Here is a 23,306-nt window from a genome sequence, read left to right as displayed (position 1 = left end):
CCTTACATGACCATACCTTCAGTTTTGAACAGCAGGTTGTTTTGGTTTTCTTCCTGTCCTTCATGTAGAAAGACTCTGTGTTTGTGAAAAGTTCACCATTATCTCCAGTTCCACCCATTTTTCTCCAGAAATCAGTGTTTGTCTGCATGGTCTTCCTCCACTCTTTTCTCCTCAGAATTCCTGCACAGTTCAAAATCACATCTCATAGCTACAGAAAGCTTTAAACTTATTATTATTCCACTGCAAACTTTTTCTAAACACTCCCAGAAATCTATTTAAAAATATGTGTATCTATATTATTATTATTATCACTGCTACTGATACTGTTACTATTATCAATCTGTTACTATATTGGTAAATCAACACTCTTGAGAAATGGTTAGAATATACTACTTGAGGCTCAGGAGAAATTTGTACCAAAACTTACCAAATTGAGGACCAAAAAACATTGTCCAAAATAGTTTAATAGAGGTATGCAAAAAAATATCAAGAGGAAGAAAATGTTGTATAGCGCATACAAAAGGGACGGAGACAAAACAAAATACATAGAATATGTTGAGCTGCAAAGAGATCTTAAGAAAGGGATCAGGAAAGCAAAGAGGGAAATAGAAAGAAACATAGCTCTTGGAGCTAAAACTAATGCAAAGAGCTTTTTTCAATATTACAACAGCAAGAGGACGATAAGGGAGGAAGTGAAACAGATAAAGGGCAAAAATTTAAGTATCTTGGAAAACGAGTAGCAAATGTTTTAAATGAGTATTTCACAGAGGTTTTTAGCAGACTAGGGACTAGCAGAATTAAAAACAAACAAATCACCTGGGCCAGATGGTATATTTCTAATAGTACTTAAAGAAATTAGGGAAATTATTTACAGGCCGCTAACTCAAATATTCCAAATGACACTTAGAACAGGGGATGTGCCAACTGAGTGGAAGACAGCAAATGTCATACCAATCCACAAGAAAGGGGACAAAACTGAGCCAGGAAATTACAGACCAATCAGTCTCACCTGCATCACCTGTAAAATGTTGGAAAAAATGATTAGACAGAAAATAGAGGAGCATCTTAATGAAAACTATATTCTTGGAGATAGTCAACATGGCAGATCATGATGAGGCAGATCATGTCTTACTAATTTATTAGAATTTTTGAACAAGGGACTTAGATAACATTCAGTTGTGGGCCGACACCTGGCAGATGAAATTCAATGTGGACAAGTGCAAGGTAATACACACAGGTAACAAAAATGTCCACTATAAATACACTATGGGAGGAATAGAACTACATGAAGTATCGCATGAGAAAGACCTAGTTGTCTATGTGGACTCCTCACTTTCACCATCCAAACAGTGTGGGGAAGCAATAAAAAAGGCAAACAGAATGTTAGGGTATATTGTCAAAAGTATAGAATTTAATAAAAAGGAAGTAATGTTAAGACTGTACAATGCGCTAGTTAGACATCAAACCAGAGGAGCTTTTCCAGATCAGCAGGGACACACGCACCCGGGGACAAAAATGGAAATTGGGCTTCAAGGCATTCAAAATGGAAAACAGGAGACACTTCTTCACAAAGAGAGTAGTCACAATCTGGAACAAACTCCCCAGCGATGTAGTAGATTTTGGAACATTTAAAAATAGACTGGATATGATCCTTGAATCACTTAGTTATTAATGGACACCAAACGAGCACGATGGGTCGAATGGCCTCCTCTCGTTTGTAAACTTTCTTATGTTTCTTATGTTTCTTATGTTAGTTTTGTCAAGGTCATGGTTATGTCCTACTATGCAAGAACATACATTTGAGAAACACAAACTAGGACAGGATTAAATGAAAAATGTTTGTGCTGCAAGTCGCTTGCAGAAGCATTAGCGCATGTCTGCAAATGGAAATCGCGCTGCTAAACTATCGCGGTATTAAATCTAACCTGATTTGCGCCACAAAACAACCTTCTCGCAGCTCCTTTCTGGTAAACGCGAGAGAATAAAACCCAGCTTTCACACAGCCGCTACTACAGCACTACACACTGTACTCAGCCGCGCTTTCATGTTTAGTTAGATGCTACTCTCTTCTAATTTTTAATGTAAATCCCATGATGTACAGTTTTGTAGTTATTAGCTATTAGCGGCTGGTTAAAGTTGTAGTTAATCCTGCCCAACAATACAGTGGCAGTAGTTACATTTTTGCAGTATTAAATCAAGAAAATATCAGCGAGAAAACATCCTGAAAATGCTCTCGCAGCTCCTCTAGTTTTTGACAACTTTGGAGTTGTCTAAAGCCTCGCGGTTAAGGCAAAGTGGAAAGAAAGCCCGTCCGGCACAGGTGCAGCTCCGGGTTTATTCACAGCCTCCGCGGCTCTGTGTGTTCAGTGGAAATAACTGCTTATTGGTACAGTAACTACAATACAGGTGTACAGTGCGGGTAACAAATTACATGTTGTGCCCAACATCCACACAAACGAAATGTTGCCTATTGTTTGTGCACAGAGAGAAAATATGCTGTTATTGAATGTCATTTTATATTTTGTTCATCAATGTGTTGTTTCGATTATGTTTTTTATGTATTTTTTCATTATTTGTTTAATTCACTAGTTTGTTTATTCTGCTGATGCTTTGTTTGTTGTTCTGAAAACTATTTGATGTCTTAAAAAATGTTTTCTTCTTACGTCTTTCGTGGCAGTAGAGCCTACTATCGAGTAAACATTAAACCTCACTCCTACTCACTACAACGTTATTTATATGCAGCCTAGTAGATCATATATAAGAGGTGTGTTTCCATGCATGATACATTTGGCATTAGTTTAAAGTTTAAAGTAACAGAAAGGTGGGATGTGTTCCTTTCAATTTTAAAATGAGAAAATGGACTCACCTGCGAGAAACAGCTTATTCCAGACAGGTATATCCAACACAAGGGCAAAGGTAATGCCGGGCAGTATCCGTGTATATTAGGTTAGCATACATACACCGATCAGCCTTAACATTATGACCACTGACAGGTGAAGTGAATAACACTGATAATCTCATTATCATGGCACCTGTCAGTGGGTGGGATATATTAGGCAGCAAGTGAACATTTTGTCCTCAAAGTTGATGTGTTAGAAGCAGGAAAAATGGGCAAGCGCAAGGATCTGAGCGACTTTGACAAGGGCCACTGGGTCAGAGCATCTCTGAAGACTCTGTATAGGAAAGTTGAAGAAAGTGTTTTATATTAACGATATCATATTTTATATTGATATTAGAAATAATTACATTTTGTGCAGACTTGGCAAATTGGATTTATTAGTGGGAGGCCAAATAAAACGATACACCCTTTCTTAAATTCTGTCGCCGTTTCTGTTTCCTGTTTCCTGTTTCTCCTCTCAAAGTTAAAGATGTTACCTCGTTGTTAAGAAAACCACAAGATCATACCGTTTGTATGCTGTAACAGGACCAGACATCTGCCTCTATGATGACCTCCTCCCTTGGGAATTGCAGCCTACAAACTTTCCAGAGCTTGCATCTTTTGAAGCCTTTGATTGGATGAACGGCCACAAGATTCTACATCATTTTTCCTATAAAGCTTCACTCATTAAGTTCTCACTGAAGGAATTCCCTGACATGGTGCTTCCAAGCCGGCTTGATTAAAGTTCTATTTGCTTTATCTCAACAATCTCCAAAACTGCAGCTCTTGTGGGGTGTTCCCGGTCTGCAGTGGTCAGTACCTATCAAAAGTGGTCCAAGGAAGGAAAAGTGGTTAACCGGTGACAGGGTCATGGGCGGCCAAGTTTCATTGATGCACATGGGGAGCGAAGACTGGCCCGTGTGGTCCGATCCAACAGACGAGCTACTGTAGCTCAAATTGCTGAAAAAGTTAATGCTGGTTCTGATAGAAAGGTATCAGAACACACAGTGCATTGCAGTTTGTTGCGTATGGGGCTGCGTAGCCGCAAACCAGTCAGGGTGCCCATGCTGACCCCTGTCCACTGCCGAAAGCACCTACAATGGGCACGTGGCCTGGTCTGATAAATCACGAGTTCAAGGTGTTGACTTTACCTCCAAATTCCCCAGATCTCAATCCAATCGAGCATCTGTGGGATGTGCTGGACAAACAAGTCCGATCCATAGAGGCCCCACCTCGCAACTTACAGGACTTAAAGAATCTGCTGCTAACGTCTTGGTGCCAGGTACCACAGCACACCTTCAGAGGTCTAGTGGAGTCCATGCCTCGACGGGTCAGGGCTGTTTTGGCGGCAAAAGGGGGACCTACACAATATTAGGCAGATGGTCATAATGTTATGGCTGATCGGTGTATTGTTCTTAAAATATATCAGCCAGCAATTCATGAGTTGAGCATTCACTGTCACTCACATCCAGATATAGCCTAGAAATCTGTGTAAGTCTCCTTTCTTACAGTGTATCTGTACCCTAGAAGGACGTCCAGTAACGCACTCATCGCAGATTGAATGTGTATCTAATGTGTATCTAATGTAAGCATTTTGTAATCGAAGATCGGACATATCAGGTTTTCAATAATTGATGTATCTCTGAAGGCAACTTTTAAGAGACGAACACTGCATCGAGTGACACTGCAATTATTCATATTTACTCTAATAGGTAAAGCATGGAGACATCTGGATGATATTTATGGAATATTGTTACAGGCATATATGGTTGCGTAACTTTCAAGCCAACACATCCAGTGTATGAGCTGCACATTAAATAATCTGTCAAAATTTCACAACAAGCGGATACATTAAGGATCAGAAACAAAGTGTTAGAAAAATAATAACCATATGAACAGATTATCTTCTAGGGGGTGGTCAACGTTTTGCCTTTATCCCAGGCACATTATACAATGCGGAAGTGATAACTATACGTTTCATTGACACCCCAGTGAAGAATGTGAGGTCACTGTGAGCTCACAGGGAACTCACAGAGAGCTCACAGTGAGCTAAATCTATAACCACTCAGAGAGCTCCCTGTGAGCTCCCTGTGACCTAACTATGCTCACACTGTGGGTTCATTGTGACATGGATATTCAGTAATTACATTCAAGACACACACACACTAATATGTCCAGAAATGTATTTATTAGTGATCTGTACAACTTTTCAATTTGATGAAGCACTTCTACAGAATTCTACTGTAGTCTTCATTTTGTTCAGTTTTCGATGTTTTTCTTCAACCTCCAACTCATCATGAAAATGCTTCTCACATTCTGGAATAGAAAATCAAGTCATGCTGTAAATACAATACAATTTGTGAAATATCAATGGAAAATCATGTGTTCACCTGATATGTTATACAAATACTACTCTTGCAAAAAGGAGTACAAAATAATAATACAATTATGTGACTGAAGTTTGGTAACAGTTTAAGTCTTTAAATAAAGTTCACTTGACCACTTGGCACAATCCAGTTGATTTTAAAGCCCAAAATCTTTCCTAAAATGACATGCTGTAATCAGTTAGCTATACATACAGTGCATCTGGAAAGTATTCACAGCGCTTCACTTTTTCCACATTTTGTTATGTTACAGCCTTATTAAATTAATTATTTTCCTCAAAATTCTACAAACAATACCTCATAATGACAATGTGAAAGAAGTTTGTTTGAAATCTTTGCAGATTTATTAAAAATAAAAAACAAAAAAAGCACATGTACATAAGTATTCACAGCCTTTGCCATGAAACTCAAAATTGAGCTCAGGTGCATCCTGTCTCCACTGATCATCCTTGAGATGTTTCTACAACTTGATTGGAGTCCACCTGTGGTAAATTCAGTTGATTGGACATGATTTGGAAAGGCACACACCTGTCTATATAAGGTCCCACAGTTAACAGTGCCTGTCAGAGCACAAACCAAGCCATGAAGTCCAAGGAATTGTCTGTAGACCTCCGAGACAGGATTGTATCGAGGCACAGATCTGGGGAAGTGTACAGAACAATTTCTGCAGCATTGAAGGTCCCAATGAGCACAGTCGCCTCCATCATCCGTAAATGGAAGAAGTTTTGAACCACCAGGACTCTTCCTAGAGCTGTCCACCCGACCAAACTGAGCGATCGGGGGAGAAGGGCCTTAGTCAGGGAGGTGACCAAGAACCCGATAGTCACAGCCCACCTGGAGTTTGCCAAAAGGCACCTGAAGGACTCTCAGACCATGAGAAACAAAATCCTCTGGTCTGATGTAACAAAGATTGAACTCATGTCTGGAGGAAACCAGGCACCGCTCATCACCTGGCCAATACCAGGTTTTTCAGCGGCAGGAACTGGAAGACTAGTCAGGATCTAGGGAAAGATGAATGCAGCAATGTACAGACATCCTTGATGAAAACCTGCTCCAGAGCACTCTGGACTTCAGTCTGGGGTCGAAGGTTCATCTTCCAACAGGACAATGACCCTAAGCACACAGCCAAGATGACAAAGGAGTGGCTACAGGACAACTCTGTGAATGTCCTTGAGTGGGCCAGCCAGAGCCCAGACTTGAACCCAATTGAGCATCTCTGGAGAGATCTGAAAATGGCTGTGCACCAACGCTCCCCATTCAACCTGATGGAGCTTGAGAGGTCCTGCAAAGAAGAATGGGAGAAACTGCCCAAAAATAGGTGTGCCAAGCTTGTAGCATCATACTCAAAAAGACTTGAGGCTGGTATTGGTGCCAAAGGTGCTTCAACAAAGTATTGAGCAAAGGCTGTGAATACTTATGTACTTTTTTGTTTTTTATTAATACATTTGCAAAGATATCAAACAAACTTTTTTCACGTTGTCATTATGGGGTATTGTTTGTAGAATTTTGAGGAAAATACTTAATTTAATCCATTGTGGAATAAGGCTGTAACGTAACAAAATGTGGAAAAAGTGAAGTGCTGTGAATATTTTCTGGTTGCACTGTATTGCAAGATGGGTAATTATAATTGTAATAATGTGATTACACTTACTGAAAATCCCTCAAACTGCTCTACTTTGTCGACCAACTGGTTGTGTTCATCCGCCTCAGGAATTGTTTTTATTTGGACTGATCCCTCATAGTGATTCCTTGATTCTGCTCCAGATTTTTTTTTTTTTTTTTTTGTAATACATTAGTCAACCTCCTTGAAGTTGGCACCCCATGTGTTCAGAATATGAATAAAACATATGCATTCGTTTGTGCTGCATTTGTGCTGGTTTGCGCCGCAAAATTCATCGTTTGTGCCGGTATGGTATGGTATGGTACGGTATGGTTTCCGAGATATTAAAGATTATATTGCTGACCACTGTTTTATTAGGGTACATGGCTCAACTTTTTATTAAATAAGGGAGACCGATTTTAATGCAATGCGATTGAAATAACTTATAATGCGTGAATAGCATCGACCATCTAGTAAGGAGTTGCCTTTTCAATTGTAGAGGGTTCGGAGTTATACCCGAACTTATACTTCGATGTACCCAGAATGGAGTGGTGAACAGGTAATAATTTGTGAACTGTCATGGTTTCCAGTGTTTGTTTGCGGTTCTGTGGTAGGGGTTTAGGGTTAAACCTATACACAATGATGTAGTCCTAGGAAAACGAGACATGGAGACGTGTATGAACTGATGACGTGTTTAATTATTATTAAAGCAAAACATGGCTTGATGGGTGTTGTCTCAGTCCAAAAATGACTCTCCTGCTTTGCTGTAGGCAGCCGAATAAAGACCATGTCGTGCAATTGCACTGCAACGTACGAGCACGAATCGGCACAATCGTAGCATAAAGGACAGAGACTACTGTTAAGTGATTAAAATAGATATGTGTAATATCTCAAGAATCATGTTGGTACAAACAATTATTTTTGCTGCACAAACCAGCACGAACGTAGCACAAAAGAATGACACCACTTCGGATCGATTGGAGTTTGGTGGGGTGCTAGGTGATGTCACGCTGAGAATTAAAAAATGAATATCTAAAAAACTATAACTGCACTGATGAAAACAAATACGGCACAAACCAGCACAAATGCAGCACAAACGAATGCATATGTTTTTATTCATATTCTGAACACATGGGGTGCCAACTTCATGGAGGACCTGTGTCAGTGTGAAAGAATTATAATTGTGTTGATTGCTGAAACACGTGGTTTTCTACAGCTATGCCATTATCATCATTATTTTATTAGCAGATTTGCCCCTGAGCTCTCGTCTGTCCTGGCCGGCTCAGCAAGTTTCTAGCTTTCCTTGGAATTCAGTCTTGATTCCGTCAAACCCGGGATCCGGATCAATGCCGTGATCAGTCACTGATCATGATGCTAATAAAATAATGAGGTGCAGTCTGCGGTAGCGCACAGAGCGCGTTTGCCATTCCAAAGCGCTTCACTATGCATAAGATGTCATGTTTTAGATTATTGCTATTTGTATAACTAGTTATTTATATTTTATAAATGTATAAGTCTGCTTAGATATGTGAATACCGATTTATACAGCAGTTTACACCAGTTTTATTGTGATTGTTTTGAAAAAATAAGAAAAACACGTCTTTATTTTATTTTCTCCTCAGTCTTTTCATTGGAGCCGCGCATTATTCGGGCGCTGCGGTTGTGTGTAGTATGAAATGTCGGCGATTCTAGAGTTTAGTAAAGAAAACTCACAGCTGTGACTAGTAAATATTACATATTTATGTTGCAGTTGCTATTGTCTATGATCTCTGGTTTATTAATGATCGCAATTTTCTGGAACACACAAAAGAAGAAAACGAAAATGCCTTACCATATTGCTCTTTCCTGATTCTGTCTTCTGAGAAATGGCGGAGTGCACGAGGTCTTCACAGCGCCAGACTCCGTGTTTAATTGAGATTAAACTCCCGCTTTTCTTCCATCTGTGAGAAGGGGTGCTCTAATACAATCCAGGTGCATCGTGTTAAAAAATGTTTTTTTTGTTGTTGCTTTTTTTAAGATAAGACTCTGGAATAAGAAATTATGCAGGTTTTCCATTATGTAGAGATAGAAAAAAATACACTGAAACTTCATGCAACTCCCATAATGTACCGTTTCGGGTAACACGAATGTTCCCACCTGAATTAGGCAGAGTTGACTATCTAATGTAGATAGAGGATATTTAGCGCCCCCTGTTGGAAAGGTCACAGTGACCAGCTCAGTGTGATGTCTGCTTTGGTGAGCAGTGTGACCTACATGTGAGCTCACGTATTCACTGGGTATTTGGGGTCTCTTCACACACACAAACAGCCTGACATATAACAAGGTGTATTATAAAGAGTATTTATGTATGGAAATGCAATTTAGGCAATGGTACAAGTGTAAAAATATATGAATGATCATGGCACGGTGCCATGGCAATTTTTAAAAAACAAAGCGGACGGAGCTCCCGGCTCAGCGCTGCGGTGCTGCGTTACACCCGCCAGACCAACCGGGTACATATGTAGGAGCAGGCAGCGTAACACTGTACTTATTTATTCGGAGCTTTATGTCACTTGTAATGTGTTCAAGTTATGTTCAGTGAGCTAAAACTACTCAAAACATGTTTGCGCTCCACTCTGACAGAGGAAAGTGTTTATGGGCGGCACACCTGTACATAAGGACTCACACTGATGTTATTGATGAATTCGACATCACAACAGACTTGCATTCACACTCAAACTCCTACATAGGGGCGAAACAGATGATTTCCAATGAACAGTTGCGGCTTATTTTTAGTTGCTAGTTTCTTCCAATGATAAGTGTAACCACTGTGAGTTTTGTAGCCGGTGCTTCACAGTTTGCTTTTAATTTGCACCACTACACTACACCACTACTGGGGATTATTTTCCTCATTGTAAATTGCCCTAAGTGCTCTCAATAAGAGTTCACTCCACCAGTACCCCCAACCATAGGCGCCGAGTTTTCAAATTCCTGGGGTGGGGGGGCTGAGTTAAGCTGAACCTGCACGACCACTGTCAGATAAAATAAATAGTAAGGGGGGGGGGGGTTGTTTTATTTTCTTCCTTTAATGATTAAGTAACTCATCACAATTCCAAGGTGGGCTGAGCCCTTGAGCCCCGCGTAGTCGGCGGCTATGCCTATAACTAAAGGAAGTAGTCAATAACTTTAGAGTCAATAATGATGCAGAAAATACGTTGTGGAGCAGGAGATATTTAAAAATACTACTGCTACTGAGTAACACAAGATACTGAACGACCTGACATGCTTCAACAGCAGCCCCTACTCAGATCCATGTCTCATTCTTTTTGTATTATTAAAATGAATAAATTAACTTGACACACAAATTTAACAATGCATTTTCAATTTGCATTTGATCTATTTTCCTAAATCAGAGCAACACTGTATTGTGAAATAACACTTACTATATTACACCATTGGGGTGCGTTTTCAAACCGTTTCAATCATTAAAAGTACATGTCTTTCCAAGTTGGTTTTAGGTTTCCACAAGTTTAGATACATCATCTGTCAAGGAGCACTGAACCCCCGCATAAGTATCAACATTTTTAGATAGATATACCTCTCTTAATTTCTGTTTAAACTATTTATACAATTTGTATCAGGGTTATTTCAATATTTAAGTTAAATATGTTGCACTCTGATACAACAAACTGGCTTCCCATTCTGCGTTGTGCCCTGTAACTGTCTCTGACGGGTTATGCATTTTAATTCTCTACTGAATGAAGCAAGTATTGATTCTGAATTAAATAAATAATGTTCCAATCTCTCCTTAGCTTAAAAATCACAATTAATATATTATGTGTTATTATTTATGAATATATCCAAAGCTTTATAAATCAGCCTACCTTTTGTGTGAAACTGACCAGCAAAGTTTGAAGGCTGGTGTTCAGAAACTGTGGATAATGCAAAATGTATTTGTAATTATTAACTTTTTCTTGATTACATGATCGTACAAGAAACCTAAATAAATAATACTTATTTTCCCATTGACAATTTCAGTGGAATCATGGGAAATTACATTCAAATGTTATTCCAAGAACAGTAGTTTGCAATTACATTTGTTGCAGTTGAAATTTGAAATTGGCATTGGAGGACATACAATAAGTAACGATAAAAGAACCACATAACAGTCAAATTAGACAAATTTGATCCTTAAAGTTTTTACCAAATTATTATTACAGATTTGCCTAAAAAATAATGCAAAACTATACCAACTATACTATAGTATATACTTTACCAACAACAGTCACAGTTGTATGGTAAAAGGAATTTAGAATTCAAGATGAAATATAAAAAAAAACAAATCTTCACCCAAATCTAAGTTTTTAACACACACATTTACATATCAAGTGTTTCAAAATGTACCTGTGAAGGAGCTGCAAGGAGTTTTATCAGGAGATGAGCAGTGATGAAATGACTTTCTCCATCTATTCGTCAGGGCAGTAAACTTTGACACATTCCAGACAACTTCTGTGACAGCAAAGACCCTTTTTGGACAAAGGAGCACAATCCAATCCTAAGGCACATTCCCTTTCTAAAGCACATTTCTATTATAAGCATGCATATATGGAGAAGATTAGCAGGAAACTGGAGCAATAAAATGAGGTATGGTCACTACTGCAAACCTGGCTTAGAAATGCACTTCACTTTCTTAGGGAGATCGGTTTTGTTGTCTTTTCGTTGTATTTTAGTTTTGTTGTTGTTGTTGTTCTGCAAATACTTGCATTTCTCAAGATTCTTCAGCTTTTGATCTCAGTTCATCCTGTAGCCATGCTTGCTACTCCTGGGTCTTGGGAATGCATCCTACTGCCAGTCCACACTAGTGTTATTTAACCCTTCAGTTGTTACAAAGGAGAAGCTTTGATCATTGACATTGAATAATCCAGAACAGCATGTAAAATAATACATTACGTTGAACCGATTTATTCAAACTCAGCTGTTACTTTTTATATGGATTAGCACTGCCACTAAAACTTACAGAAAAGCAAAATATGCATTGTACTATTCTTGAATTATATTTATCAATGTGGGGGGAGGGGGGCTGCCCTTAACGTTGTAGACAAGTATGCTTCTATTTTTGTATTATTTTGGAGTTACCGATGGAAAAGTGAGAAAGTGCATTATCAACAAAGCACTGGGAAAAAATGTATTAAGAAAAATAAAGAGGAAACCAACCAGATTCTTGTGTTTTAGAAACATTACTTTATTAGTGATATTTAGGCCAACATATCTATAACTGTATTGGCATAGCTTCAGAACCAGAAAAGAATGTGTTTTAATTAGCATGTTAAACACTAGGTGGTACAAGCAGGTGGTGACAAAAGCAGCTTTACTTGGTAAAGAGATTTAAGGATTAAGATTAAGCACGCTGCATTCTTTGTTCTGAACTAAAAGTGAAAAGGAAATTTTACATAACTTTTACTGTACCTGTATTTTTATTAATTTAAATGCAGATTATAGCCTGCTTCTTCTGAAGGTAAAATTTGAACGTGCGGTTTTGTTTTGAAAAAGTTTAGCATTACCAAAATCAGCTCCAAAAACTATTTCTACACAGATGATAAACATATTAAAACATGAAAGCCATTCTTCTCATAATAATATTAATAATACAGTATTTAATTATTATTCACTTTGAGATTTGTGGCTGGTAATAAAACTCAGAGCAATATATTTTTAAACAAAATCTTTCTTGTAGTGGTCAGAAAGATTTAATAGCCAACTTCAATGGACACATAAATAAAGCAATCTCTGGTGCAGAGGATCATCAGAAACTACAGTTTGAGGTCATAATCTGAATAAAAACACATTTCAAGGAATTTAATGCCAGTTCCACCAACATCTCAAGAATAAATACACTCCACTTTGTTAATTTTAACATTTAATTTACTGTATAGCTTACCAGCATTTTTCAAATAAATGCATGGTACCCTCCTCTGACAACTCCTGATATTAAAACAGGTTGAAGTGTTGAAACAAATTAAACAAAAGCCTTAACAGTTGAATACAGTTGAAGAAAAAAAGAACATGAATTAACATTTCACTAGTAACTAGATCTAAGAATCACAACCCACAACTGAGTTTAACTGTAAAATACATCACAAAATAAAAACATTTTGTAAAATAAAAATACTATTAAACATATAACATGCACCATAGTGACAATGGTAAATACATGTTTTTAAAATAATAAATATTCAGAGCTATAATTGATTTAATATTGTAGATTTACACATTTGCCACTGGTTTTGTTTCACAAGCAGAATGAAAACAGTACAGTAAAATTTCCATAAGCACTAGAGTAGCATCATATAAATAAAAATACAACCTTTTGGGAGCAAGAAAAAATAACTACTCCACTAGAGGGAGCATATATCAGTGGTTTTATTTCAAGTCTGGGAGTGTGACTGGAGTTTGTGAAACAATTCGCCCTGCTGTGCAAAAAAGCACCTGACTGCCAGACAGAAAATGACTGCTGAGGAATCCAAAGGGTACTGGAACAAATGTTGTAGTGAGACTTGTTTTCTTCTTGTGACGAATACATAAACAGGAGACAACAGAAAGGCTTCCCTGTGCAGAGATTCAGACACAGTAATTCACACTGATTCAGTGTGTTGCTTCAAATCGGGGGCTGTAGGTCTTTCAGTTTTTCCCTATATGCTCAACTCCCTTTCCACCACCTCCTCGTTCTTCAGAAAAGCTACAGAGGATTTTTTTCCATTTGTCTGGTCCTCCTGTCCATGTGTGTAGCTGTTCCCCTCAGCCTGTTTCTGCAGAGCCTGTTTTTGATCCTTTCTGGAAAGTATAATGTACAGAATACACCATGGGATGTATGATACTGCATATAATCCAGTACTTAGTCCAAGATATGTAATTCTGTTGGAAGACAAGGCAAAAATGTTACTATACTTGGGATATAGCATGTATCCATCCTATCCTTTCAAATGTTTTTCAAGACACAATAATATCAGTAAAGGAGGTCAGATTCTCTGTCTTTTAGAGGAATTTGCCAATTGAAAACAAAGACAAACTAATGCTCCACATTATTCTAGATATTCAGAGATTACTTGCGAGTACAGTTGATCAATAACACATTTTTGTTATTTAGAATTGATCTACTAACGAGGAGGTCCTTGATCCTCCTCTTTTTGAAAGAGATCTCTATAGTGCAATCTGAGGGCATTTCCTGAGAAACCGGTCTCAGTTAGTGAGCAAGAACTTGCCCTTCTGTATTTTGCACTATACAACCAGAGACATTAAATATCCACATTATATTTTGTCCAATAACTTGAAGTACAATCAAATAAGTAAAATGAATGGATCACAGCGGGAGACAGAGTACGGAGAAACAAGCACAGTACAATGCTGGGGACAGGCTCAATGCAGAGTGCTGTTGTGCACTGCAGTCATGGGTAAGGGTAGACTGAATAGTTCAACATTAAACTATTTAATAATAATGGCACCTATCGACAAATGAATTCAACATTCAAAAGTAAAAAATAAAGTATATTTATATTGATTTTATTTTAACGCCTGTACTTTTGATTGTCTCTTCATGTAATGGTAATGAAGATTGACTGTAGTGTGAGATTTGTTATTTCTTGTCTGTGATTACAACATCGCTCGGGTAATGATGGCTTCCTCATAGAAATCTTCTGCATGAAAATATTTTGACAAAGTAAATGAAAACACTGTTAAGTGTAAAATATGTGCAGTGCAATTAAACTACCACAAATCTACAACTGGTATGTTAACCCACCTAAAAGCTAAACGATGGGCTCAAAACTCCAACTGATTGAGTCCATTTCACTGGCGCGCTCACCTGGAGTCCTTGTCTTTGGTTGTGATGCTGTGATCTTTGCTTTTGCCGCCAGTTTCTTTGCTTTCGTTTTTTTTTTTTTTTCATTTATGTAGAGCCATTATTAATGTTTTATATAAACTGTATTATGTTTTATATTGATAATAATATGCAGACTGAGCAAAGTGGATTGATCAAGCTAGCAACAGGCAGTTGTTTAGGGCATATCCTCTGGACATTCTCCTTTCCACTTTGACTTCTGTTTTTGTATGATAAGAGCCCACGAATGTATCGGCCATGGGTTTGTCTGTTTGTGGATTTCCTGTTTCTCCTCTGAAAGCTAAAGATGTTACTTCATTGTTAAGAAAACCACAAGATCGTACAGTTCGCATGCTGTAACAGGACCAGACATCTACCTCCATGATGGCCTCCTCCCTCGGGAAGGGCAGCCTACAAACTTTGCAGAGCTTGCACCTTTTGAAGCTTTTGATTGGATGAATGACCACAACATTTTATGTTTGTAAACATTAAGTTCTCACTGAAGGAATTCCGTGACATGGTGCTTCAAAGCCGGCTTGATTAAAGTTCTATTTGCTTTATCTCAACGACTTTTCCAGTTATTTCCGAGACGGGTTCTACAGTTTACAAGTTTTGGCACTGTTTTCCCATGAGGGCGGGATTTGCAACACATCTTTGACTTCACCACTGATTGTGTGAGTGGGTGCAACTACATGGCTTCAGAATTTAATTTAATTATTTAAAAACAATGCATGTTTTTTTATAAAAGTTGTGGACAATCACTTTCTACATATTTTGTGTGTATGTGTGCTTGTGTGTATGTATGTTGTGTGTGTATGTATGTGTGTGTGTGTGTGTTTCTTACCTAAACATAAACTGGAACATCACATGCTCTTAATGAATATGATGCCCCTCCATTTGCCTCTTGTTAATGATGTGAGCTCCATCAGTCTGGCACTGTGTTATACGAGGAGCTGAATTAAAGTGCTCATACAGGTTACATTAATATGAACATGATATTAAACATTTTACTGTGCACGTAGCAGGTGAATCCTGTGTTTTGTTTCAGCGCTGTATGTATGGGCTCAAATGGCGGTGGGATTTTCCAGCTTTTGACTGCAGGTCTATGAACACACACAGGATGTATAAAGAGTTGCTAGAATCGGCGCTGCTGTTGAAACTGAGACAATTAATTCCCATCCCACACAGAGATCACCCGAGACCAGCCCACCCTGCTCACTGAAGAATCATCACTCAAACCTACTGGACCAATGGAGACCCATGATCCACACCTCCCTGTAAATCCTGCCCTCACGGCAAAACAGTGCCAAAACTTGTAAATGAAAAAAAAAAAATAGAAAGCAAAGAAACTGGTGGCGAAAGCAAAGATCACAGCATCGCAGCCAAAGACAGGGACTCCAGGTGAGCGCGTCAGTGAAATGGACTCAATCAGTTCGAGTTTTGCTCTCAATTTAACATTATTTGCTCTCAAGTTGTTGTTTTTTGCTTTAGATTTTATTTTATTTACAATTCTATACATTTTGCTTTCGATTGTTATCTCAACATCAATTTTTTCTCAACTTTTTTCTTTTGTTTACAATATTTTTTCTTTTGAATTCAATACTAATTTGAGCCCATACTAAACACCCGTATGTGACACTAGCAATTACAGAAATGGAAAGTGGACCGCATGTTTTCAATTTAATTTAACATAGTCTACATGTTGAGTGTCATTTGAAAACATAGAAAAAGTACATAATCTAAGTGTACTGTATAAATTACCTAGCTAAATAGTCTAATACATTTTGTATTTCGCTGTTATTACCGGAAAACATTGCCACAAAGACGCTAATGTATAGGCATTTGCGTCGCAGCTCACATTGCTAAATTATTATTGAATGAAAATTATATGAATAATTGAGTAATTGCAAAATATGTCAACTGCCTTAATTTATGGGAGACACCCATATTTTATAAAAAAAATTAAAATTGTTACAACCTTTATAGTTAATTTGAAATATGTAATTAACATGAAAGGTTGTGACCTTATCGGGAAAAATAACACTTGTCTAACACGAGATGTGATGCCAGGTATGCTTATATTTTTGTTGATGTCATTTCCTAATAGGAAAGTATTTTTTACATAGGCTAATGTTTATTAAAGTTTATTTAACAGAGTTATTTAAATTAATGTTCAGAAATGAGTGCAATTGCAATAATTGTCACGTTGCATTATTTCACATTTAATGTCTCAATTTCAATGGGGGGGAAACTACTCAAATAGTCAACATCAACAGCTGTGGAAATATCAAAATATACAAATATTTGTCATCACTAGTCAGGGCAAAAACACTAAACGTATTATCACTTTGTTTGCAGTCTCGAGCACCATCTTTGAACTTCGCTGTAAGATTGCAGAAAGCATGGCAAGCACATTTTCTCAAAATACATATTGCTTCAATAAACTAATATCTCACAGTCACAAGCCATATATTTTTTAATGAATTGCATTCTGCTTAAAGCAGAGAGATTATTTAATTTATGAACAGGAATTTTCATCAGCTTAAGTTACCTGAATGCATCTGAATCATACAGTCTGCAGGCACCATGGCTCCCACAAGCTTTTGAGGACCATTTCAAGCATGTCCTGTCAATCAGTGCTCCAAAATAGATGGGGGCGGGGATTCCACCTGTAAGGACATCACCAGTTAAAACTGCCAGCCTGAAAAGCAGTTTTCATGTAACAATCAATCATGAGACATGCTGCTGAAGCCCCAACATCATTTAACAATAGACTGGATGTGAACACATGAGGTTGATGTGTCTTCTCATTTGTTATCTTACAATCCCAAAACTATTCTGTCAACTAAAATAATTCACGAATGCAATACATTGCACTTTGTATTGCACTTATACAATGATCAGCCATAACATTATGACCACTGACAGGTGAAGTGAATAACACTGATAATCTTGTTATCATGGCACCTGTCAGTGGGTGGGATATATTAGGCAGCAAGTGAACATTTTGTCCTCAAAGTTAATGTGATAGAAGCAGGAAAAGTGGGCAAGCGTAAGGATCTGAGCGACTTTGACAAGGGCCAAATTGTGATGGCTAGACGACTGGGTCAGAGCATCTCCAAAACTGCAGCTCTTGTGGGGTGTTCCCGGTCTGCAGTCCTCAGTACCTATCAAAAGTGGTCCAAGGAAGGAAAAGCGGTGAACCGGCGACAGCATCATGGGCGGCCAAGTTTCATTGATGCACATGGGGAGCGAAGGCTGGCCCGTGTTGTCCGATCCAACAGACGAGCTACTGTAGCTCAAATTGCTGAAAAAGTTAATGCTGGTTCCGATAGAAAGGTGTCAGAACACACCGTGCATCGCGCCTACAATGGACATGTGAGCATCAGAACTGGACCAAGGAGCAATGGAAGAAGGTGGGCTGGTCTGATGAATCACGAGTTCAAGATGTTGACTTGGCCTCCAAATTCCCCAGATCTCAATCCAATCGAGCATCTGTGGGATGTGTTGGACAAAAAAGTCCGTTCCATGGAGGCCCCACCTCGCAACTTACAGGACTTAAAGGATCTGCTGCTAACGTCTTGGTGCCAGATACCACAGCGCACCTTCAGAGGTTTAGTGGAGTCCATGCCTCGACGGGTCAGGGCTGTTTTGGCGGCAAAAGGGGTCATAATATTATGGCTGATTATCCAGTGATGTGGTTGAAGCTGAAAATTTGGGAACATTTAAAAATAGACTGGATAGTATCCTTGGATCTTAGTTATTAATGGACACTATGGGTCGAATGGCCTCCTCTCCTTTGTAAACTTTCTTATGTTCTTCTTATGTTCTAGGGTCGCCCTGGACAAGGGTGTCTGCTAAGAAATAAATAAATAAATAAATAAATAAATAAATAATAATAATACCTATGCAAGAATTGCCTATCTCTGAGCATTGTCCATCCTCAGCGTTTAACTGTGGTTCTGTATTGCTAGTTTTTCTGCACATACACCTGCTTTGTGTTGTTTTTTCACACTGCATTTGTCGCAGCCAGTTTTAACCACACTTTAGACTTTTGATATCAGTTCCTGGAGTACATTTTTAAAATACCACTTCATCAATGAATTGCTTTTTGCTTGGTTTGATTGTATCTGAATCTGAAGTGTGTTCACTTTATGCCATCTACTAACTGTAAAACATATTACACTAAAAGTGCCTGCTATTTTGCTCATGTGAAAACACACCTTCTACTTCTGATTTAGAGTCAAGCCTTGACAGAATCAGTAAATGAAAGACAACCAAGAGTACAAGGTCACACTATGTTGATAATTGAAAAAACACTACAGAAGACAATGCCAATCAGCTGGTAGTCTAGCAATTATCTAATCTGTTCCTGTAGATTAAAGCCTTATATATGAAATTTAACAGAGCACGTTATAACAGAACAAAGGAATTAAACCCTTCTTACCCAGAGTCCTTACAAACAAAGTCTGGATTCCCAGAGCCAGAGACTTTAGTTCTGTCTTAATAGACCTAAACATAAAATGGAAGGTGGGATTAACAAATATACACAACAAAAACTACATACAAAGTACAGTGGATTGTGTAACTATTCACCCCCAAGGAAATTCTGTAATGGATTGTTATTAATTGGGATTTTCTGTCACTGAACTGCACAAAGTATTACATAATGTCAATGAAAAGTCCATATGTCAACTATTACCCAGGTGCTCCACAAACCTGGGCTAAATGGAAAAGTGGCACAGAGAAAGACATTGCTTCAAATCAGTCATCATATCCTGTTTAGATTTTGCCATAAGGCATGTGGAAAACACAGCAAAGATGTGTTGCATAAAGCCAACACTGCTCATCTCCCTGAGAACGCCATCCCCAAGGTAAAGCATGGTGGTGGCAGTATCATGTTATGTGGATGCTTTTCATTGGCAAGGACTGGAAACTTGTCAGGATTTAGTGCAAGATGGATGGAGCAAAATATAGGAAAATCCTGGAGTAAAATCTGCTTCAGTCTACAAGAGACCTTGGACTGGGGACGGAGATTAACCTTTCAAGACAATGAGTCTAAACACATAGCCAAGTCTACCCTGGAGTGGTTTCAAAAGAAGAAGTGTTAAGTGTTTAGCATCTAGTGTCCTAGAATGGCCAAGTCAAATCCCAACACCTCAATTCAATTGAGAATCTGTGGCAAGACTTGAAAGTTGCTGTAACCAATGGTGACCATCCAACTTGAGAGAGTTTGTGCAATTTTGCCAGAAGAGTAGCCAGAAATTATAGGAACCAAATGTGAAAAGCTGGTAGAGACTTACCCCAAATGACTCACAGCTGTAATTGCGGACAAAGATGGTTCTACCAAGCAATGACTTGGGGGGTGAATACTTATGCAACTAACACATTTAATTTGTTTATGTTTAATTAACTTTTGTTTCACAATAAAATAAAATAGTGCTCCTTCAATGTGCTGTGCATGTGGTGTTTCCAAAAGGAAACATTCCCAATTAAATCAATTTTTATTCCAGACTGTAACATAACAAAATGTGAAAAAATCCTTGGTGGGTGAAGACTTATGCAATCTACTGTATAAAAAACAAATGTACTGGGTGCACTTGGCCTGAATGAAATAAAGCTTTTCTATAATATTCTATAATGCTATTCTAAAATGACAAAATGTGTGGGATGCCTTTTTTAATTTAATAAATGCAGTTTGCTTAACAAAACAGTATTCATCACTGTTAACACAAAGCAGGTTAATGTTACCTGAGCAGGATGATGTACATAGGAGTGGCTCCACAGGCAGACAAATAGGCTGCAACAACTGAGATGAACATGTAATACTTGAACATGGTGTCGCAGTCCTCCGGTCGTGGACACTGTCCCAGGATAGCCGAACTGTTCCCGGCCTCCAGGCAGCTGCAGTTGTAAAACACCTGAAAAGGGGAAACAAAACACACAATGCTCTGAAGGAAACCCAGCTGTACCCCTGACCTGATGTTCATGACCTGAAGATGATCTGAAACCAGAATTTAAAGATGAAGGCCATCTTAAATCCTTTGGACAACAGACGTTTCTTCAAGTAAAGGGGACATTTTGAAAATGTTGGGAAGCATGAAGCCCACTAAACACTTGCTACCAGTACTGCAGGTGCACATATACTCCATTTTAGTTTTAATCCTCAATGAAATTATGCTTGGATTAAATTCTCATTTAAGTCAGACATAAGAAACGTGTGGCTCATATATGAAAATATACACATTGTTTTCTTCTTGTGCACTTAGGGAACCAAACAAACTTCAACAGAGCATATAAAACACATTTAATGCATTAAGCATTACGGAAAAAAATGAATGCTGATAACTTTAAAAATGGTCTCAAGAACTGCTACAATTCACACAAAGTAAATAAAAACACAAGATGGCCATTTCATTTCAGTCCGCATCTTCATTGTATTTTACGTTCCCTATCAAGAAGAGCAACATATCCACATTTTCAAGCAGCAACCAGTTTCAGAGTTGAAAATATTAGCTGCAGAAAACAGGCGTGCTCTGACGGAACCAAAGTAACTGCAATGCAGAGGAACCGCTACAGTTTTTACAGATGAAGAAACCTGCTTTTGTTTTCTTTCCAAAAATCAGTTGGGTTTCTTTTGAGGTCTCCCACTGGTTCTTAGTTTAGTTTAGTTTAGTTTTTAGTTTGGCATACCGACCACCAAGGAGGTAAAAAATCTTGTACTACCCAATATTATAGTACGGTAGAATAACAATCCAGTAAGTTAAGTACTGACAATGTACTTACCATTTGTTTCCCAGTTCCAGTGGAGGTTCTGCAGCCAGCAAGGCAGGAAGAGACGAATGTTACACCACTGTGGGCACAGACAGGGTCCCAGTGCTTCAGAGAGCAGGAGCACCCAGTATTGCATTTAGACAACAGACTCTGCTGCTGGTATGACACTTGTTTCACTCTGAAAAAATACATATATTTTTAAAAGACAGTAAATATTTAGACTGATTTTAAAATCAGAGTATATATACTTCTAATAATACCTCTTTAAAAAAGCTGTAGATTTCCGTTTCTTGTAAACTACACTTAACTACACTAAAAAATGTACTTCACATAATACACAATCTGCAAACTATCAGCCTCATTGAAGTATCCCAGCTTCAATGTGTGAGTTTGAAAACATCATTCCTCCAAATAACCTATCGCTGATTTAATTTTTATATATCGCTATATTATTAAACTGAAAAGACAACCAATGATTAAAAAGATGTAATAAGACAGCAGGTTGCTACAAAGATCCAGCAACAGAACACAAGAAAATGCTACCGACACCATATTTCTCATCTAGAGTCTGGCTTGCATGTCTATGTAATAAAGTAGGGTCCATACCCTTCATATGAAATGGTCAATCCAGCCACTTGTGTGTTCTCACAGTTCAGTGCATAGTAGACAAGCATTAGCAGGAAAGAGGTGAATGAGGCTCCAATTGCTAACCTAGCAATCCCAATAACACTCAGTTTGCATTTCTTCAGGATTAAACCTCCAGTGAAAATTCCAGCTGCAACAGCAGGCAAATTCAGGACACCTAAAAAAAAGCACATTAAATGGCAAGATAAACATAAATCTTAAATAACCATTACTGACCATTCAAATGTATCACAACATTTTCAAATAACAGCAGCACTAAAACTAAATTGCATGCTTTTATTTGTAATTCAGACAAAGCCTAAATATATAATTACAGAATAGAACAGAACTGCACCTTGGTGAGCTAGTTAGACAGACTAAAGGGAACATGTCCAATATCCAAATATTATCATGATACTAAGATAATAGAAATAAAAACAAGGATGACATACCTATGAGGAAGGTGGCCTTGGAGGCAGACTGGCCATATATTTGTTCCATGAACTTTGGCATAAATGTGATAATTCCCATAAACGCATTGACTTGTATAACGGAAACACACATTATCAGGGAAAACACAGAATTGTGGAAGAGTTTTTTCAATGAAGGAAGAAAATCTGTGGGGGGAAGATGAATATTTTTTTGAGCATTATATAGCAGTCAAACTATTTGGTATTATTTGTGGAATTTTCAGCCACCAAAAAAGAATTCTGAGTTTCAAAGGCTTTGATTTATGTAGACATACAAATTATATAATAACTGCTATCATGCAGATTTATGAATAACATTAACATGTCAATTCATTGGGATCCTTATTACAACCAAATATTACAATACAATGTACAAGAGTCACTTTACAATATGAGCGAATTTGGAAGTAGCATTCCAAAACCTGCCTTTTGCTAAGTCAAATATTTTGCCAGTCTGTGGATTTTTGGCACTCTGATAACTTTTTTCCTCCCCTATGAACTTGACCAGTTCCTGGGAATGCTCATCTTTGCCCTTGGCCTTCCCTTGCTTGGGAATAGACCTGGGCAAGAACCAGAAAGGGATGCCAGCCACGAGCATCACCACCCCAGATACCAGGAACCCCAGCCACCAAGCGCCCACCCATCGTGCATCCTTGGAGTTGATTGTCAAGGTATCTGTGGATGAGGATTAGGATAAATACCTATATATTTCTGCTGCTTTTTA

At 38.1% G+C, this 23,306-nt stretch overlaps 2 protein-coding genes across 5 annotated transcripts in view; both read right to left on the bottom strand.

Annotated features, from left to right (window-relative positions):
• Nucleotides 1-11,667, bottom strand: part of slco1e1 (solute carrier organic anion transporter family, member 1E1) — a 58,761-nt gene extending 47,094 nt beyond the window's left edge. Inside the window, exons 1-3 of the mRNA XM_066705610.1 lie at nt 11,246-11,667; nt 10,726-10,773; nt 17-180 (exon numbers count right to left, since the gene is read on the bottom strand). Coding sequence (XP_066561707.1) covers nt 17-148 — 132 coding nt within the window. The 5' untranslated portion in view covers nt 149-180; nt 10,726-10,773; nt 11,246-11,667. The remainder of the gene's footprint in view (nt 1-16; nt 181-10,725; nt 10,774-11,245) is intronic.
• A 1,015-nt stretch (nt 11,668-12,682) lies between these two features.
• The window catches only part of slco1d1 (solute carrier organic anion transporter family, member 1D1), a 29,252-nt gene continuing 18,628 nt past the window's right edge, over nt 12,683-23,306 (bottom strand). For 2 of the 4 annotated variants that reach the window (XM_066705606.1, XM_066705609.1), the window contains 8 exons: nt 23,009-23,257; nt 22,565-22,729; nt 22,095-22,290; nt 21,501-21,666; nt 20,466-20,635; nt 19,162-19,226; nt 17,266-17,383; nt 12,683-13,753 (listed from right to left, as the gene is read on the bottom strand). In XM_066705606.1, coding sequence (XP_066561703.1) covers nt 13,531-13,753; nt 17,266-17,383; nt 19,162-19,226; nt 20,466-20,635; nt 21,501-21,666; nt 22,095-22,290; nt 22,565-22,729; nt 23,009-23,257 — 1,352 coding nt within the window. In that variant the 3' untranslated portion in view covers nt 12,683-13,530. The remainder of the gene's footprint in view (nt 13,754-17,265; nt 17,384-19,161; nt 19,227-20,465; nt 20,636-21,500; nt 21,667-22,094; nt 22,291-22,564; nt 22,730-23,008; nt 23,258-23,306) is intronic. The other 2 variants (XM_066705607.1, XM_066705608.1) reach the window with 2 other exon arrangements.

The sequence above is a fragment of the Amia ocellicauda genome, chromosome 5 (genome assembly GCF_036373705.1).
Source record: "Amia ocellicauda isolate fAmiCal2 chromosome 5, fAmiCal2.hap1, whole genome shotgun sequence".
In the NCBI taxonomy this organism is placed as follows: Eukaryota; Metazoa; Chordata; class Actinopteri; order Amiiformes; family Amiidae; genus Amia; species Amia ocellicauda.
This window is presented reverse-complemented; position numbering and strand designations above follow the sequence as displayed.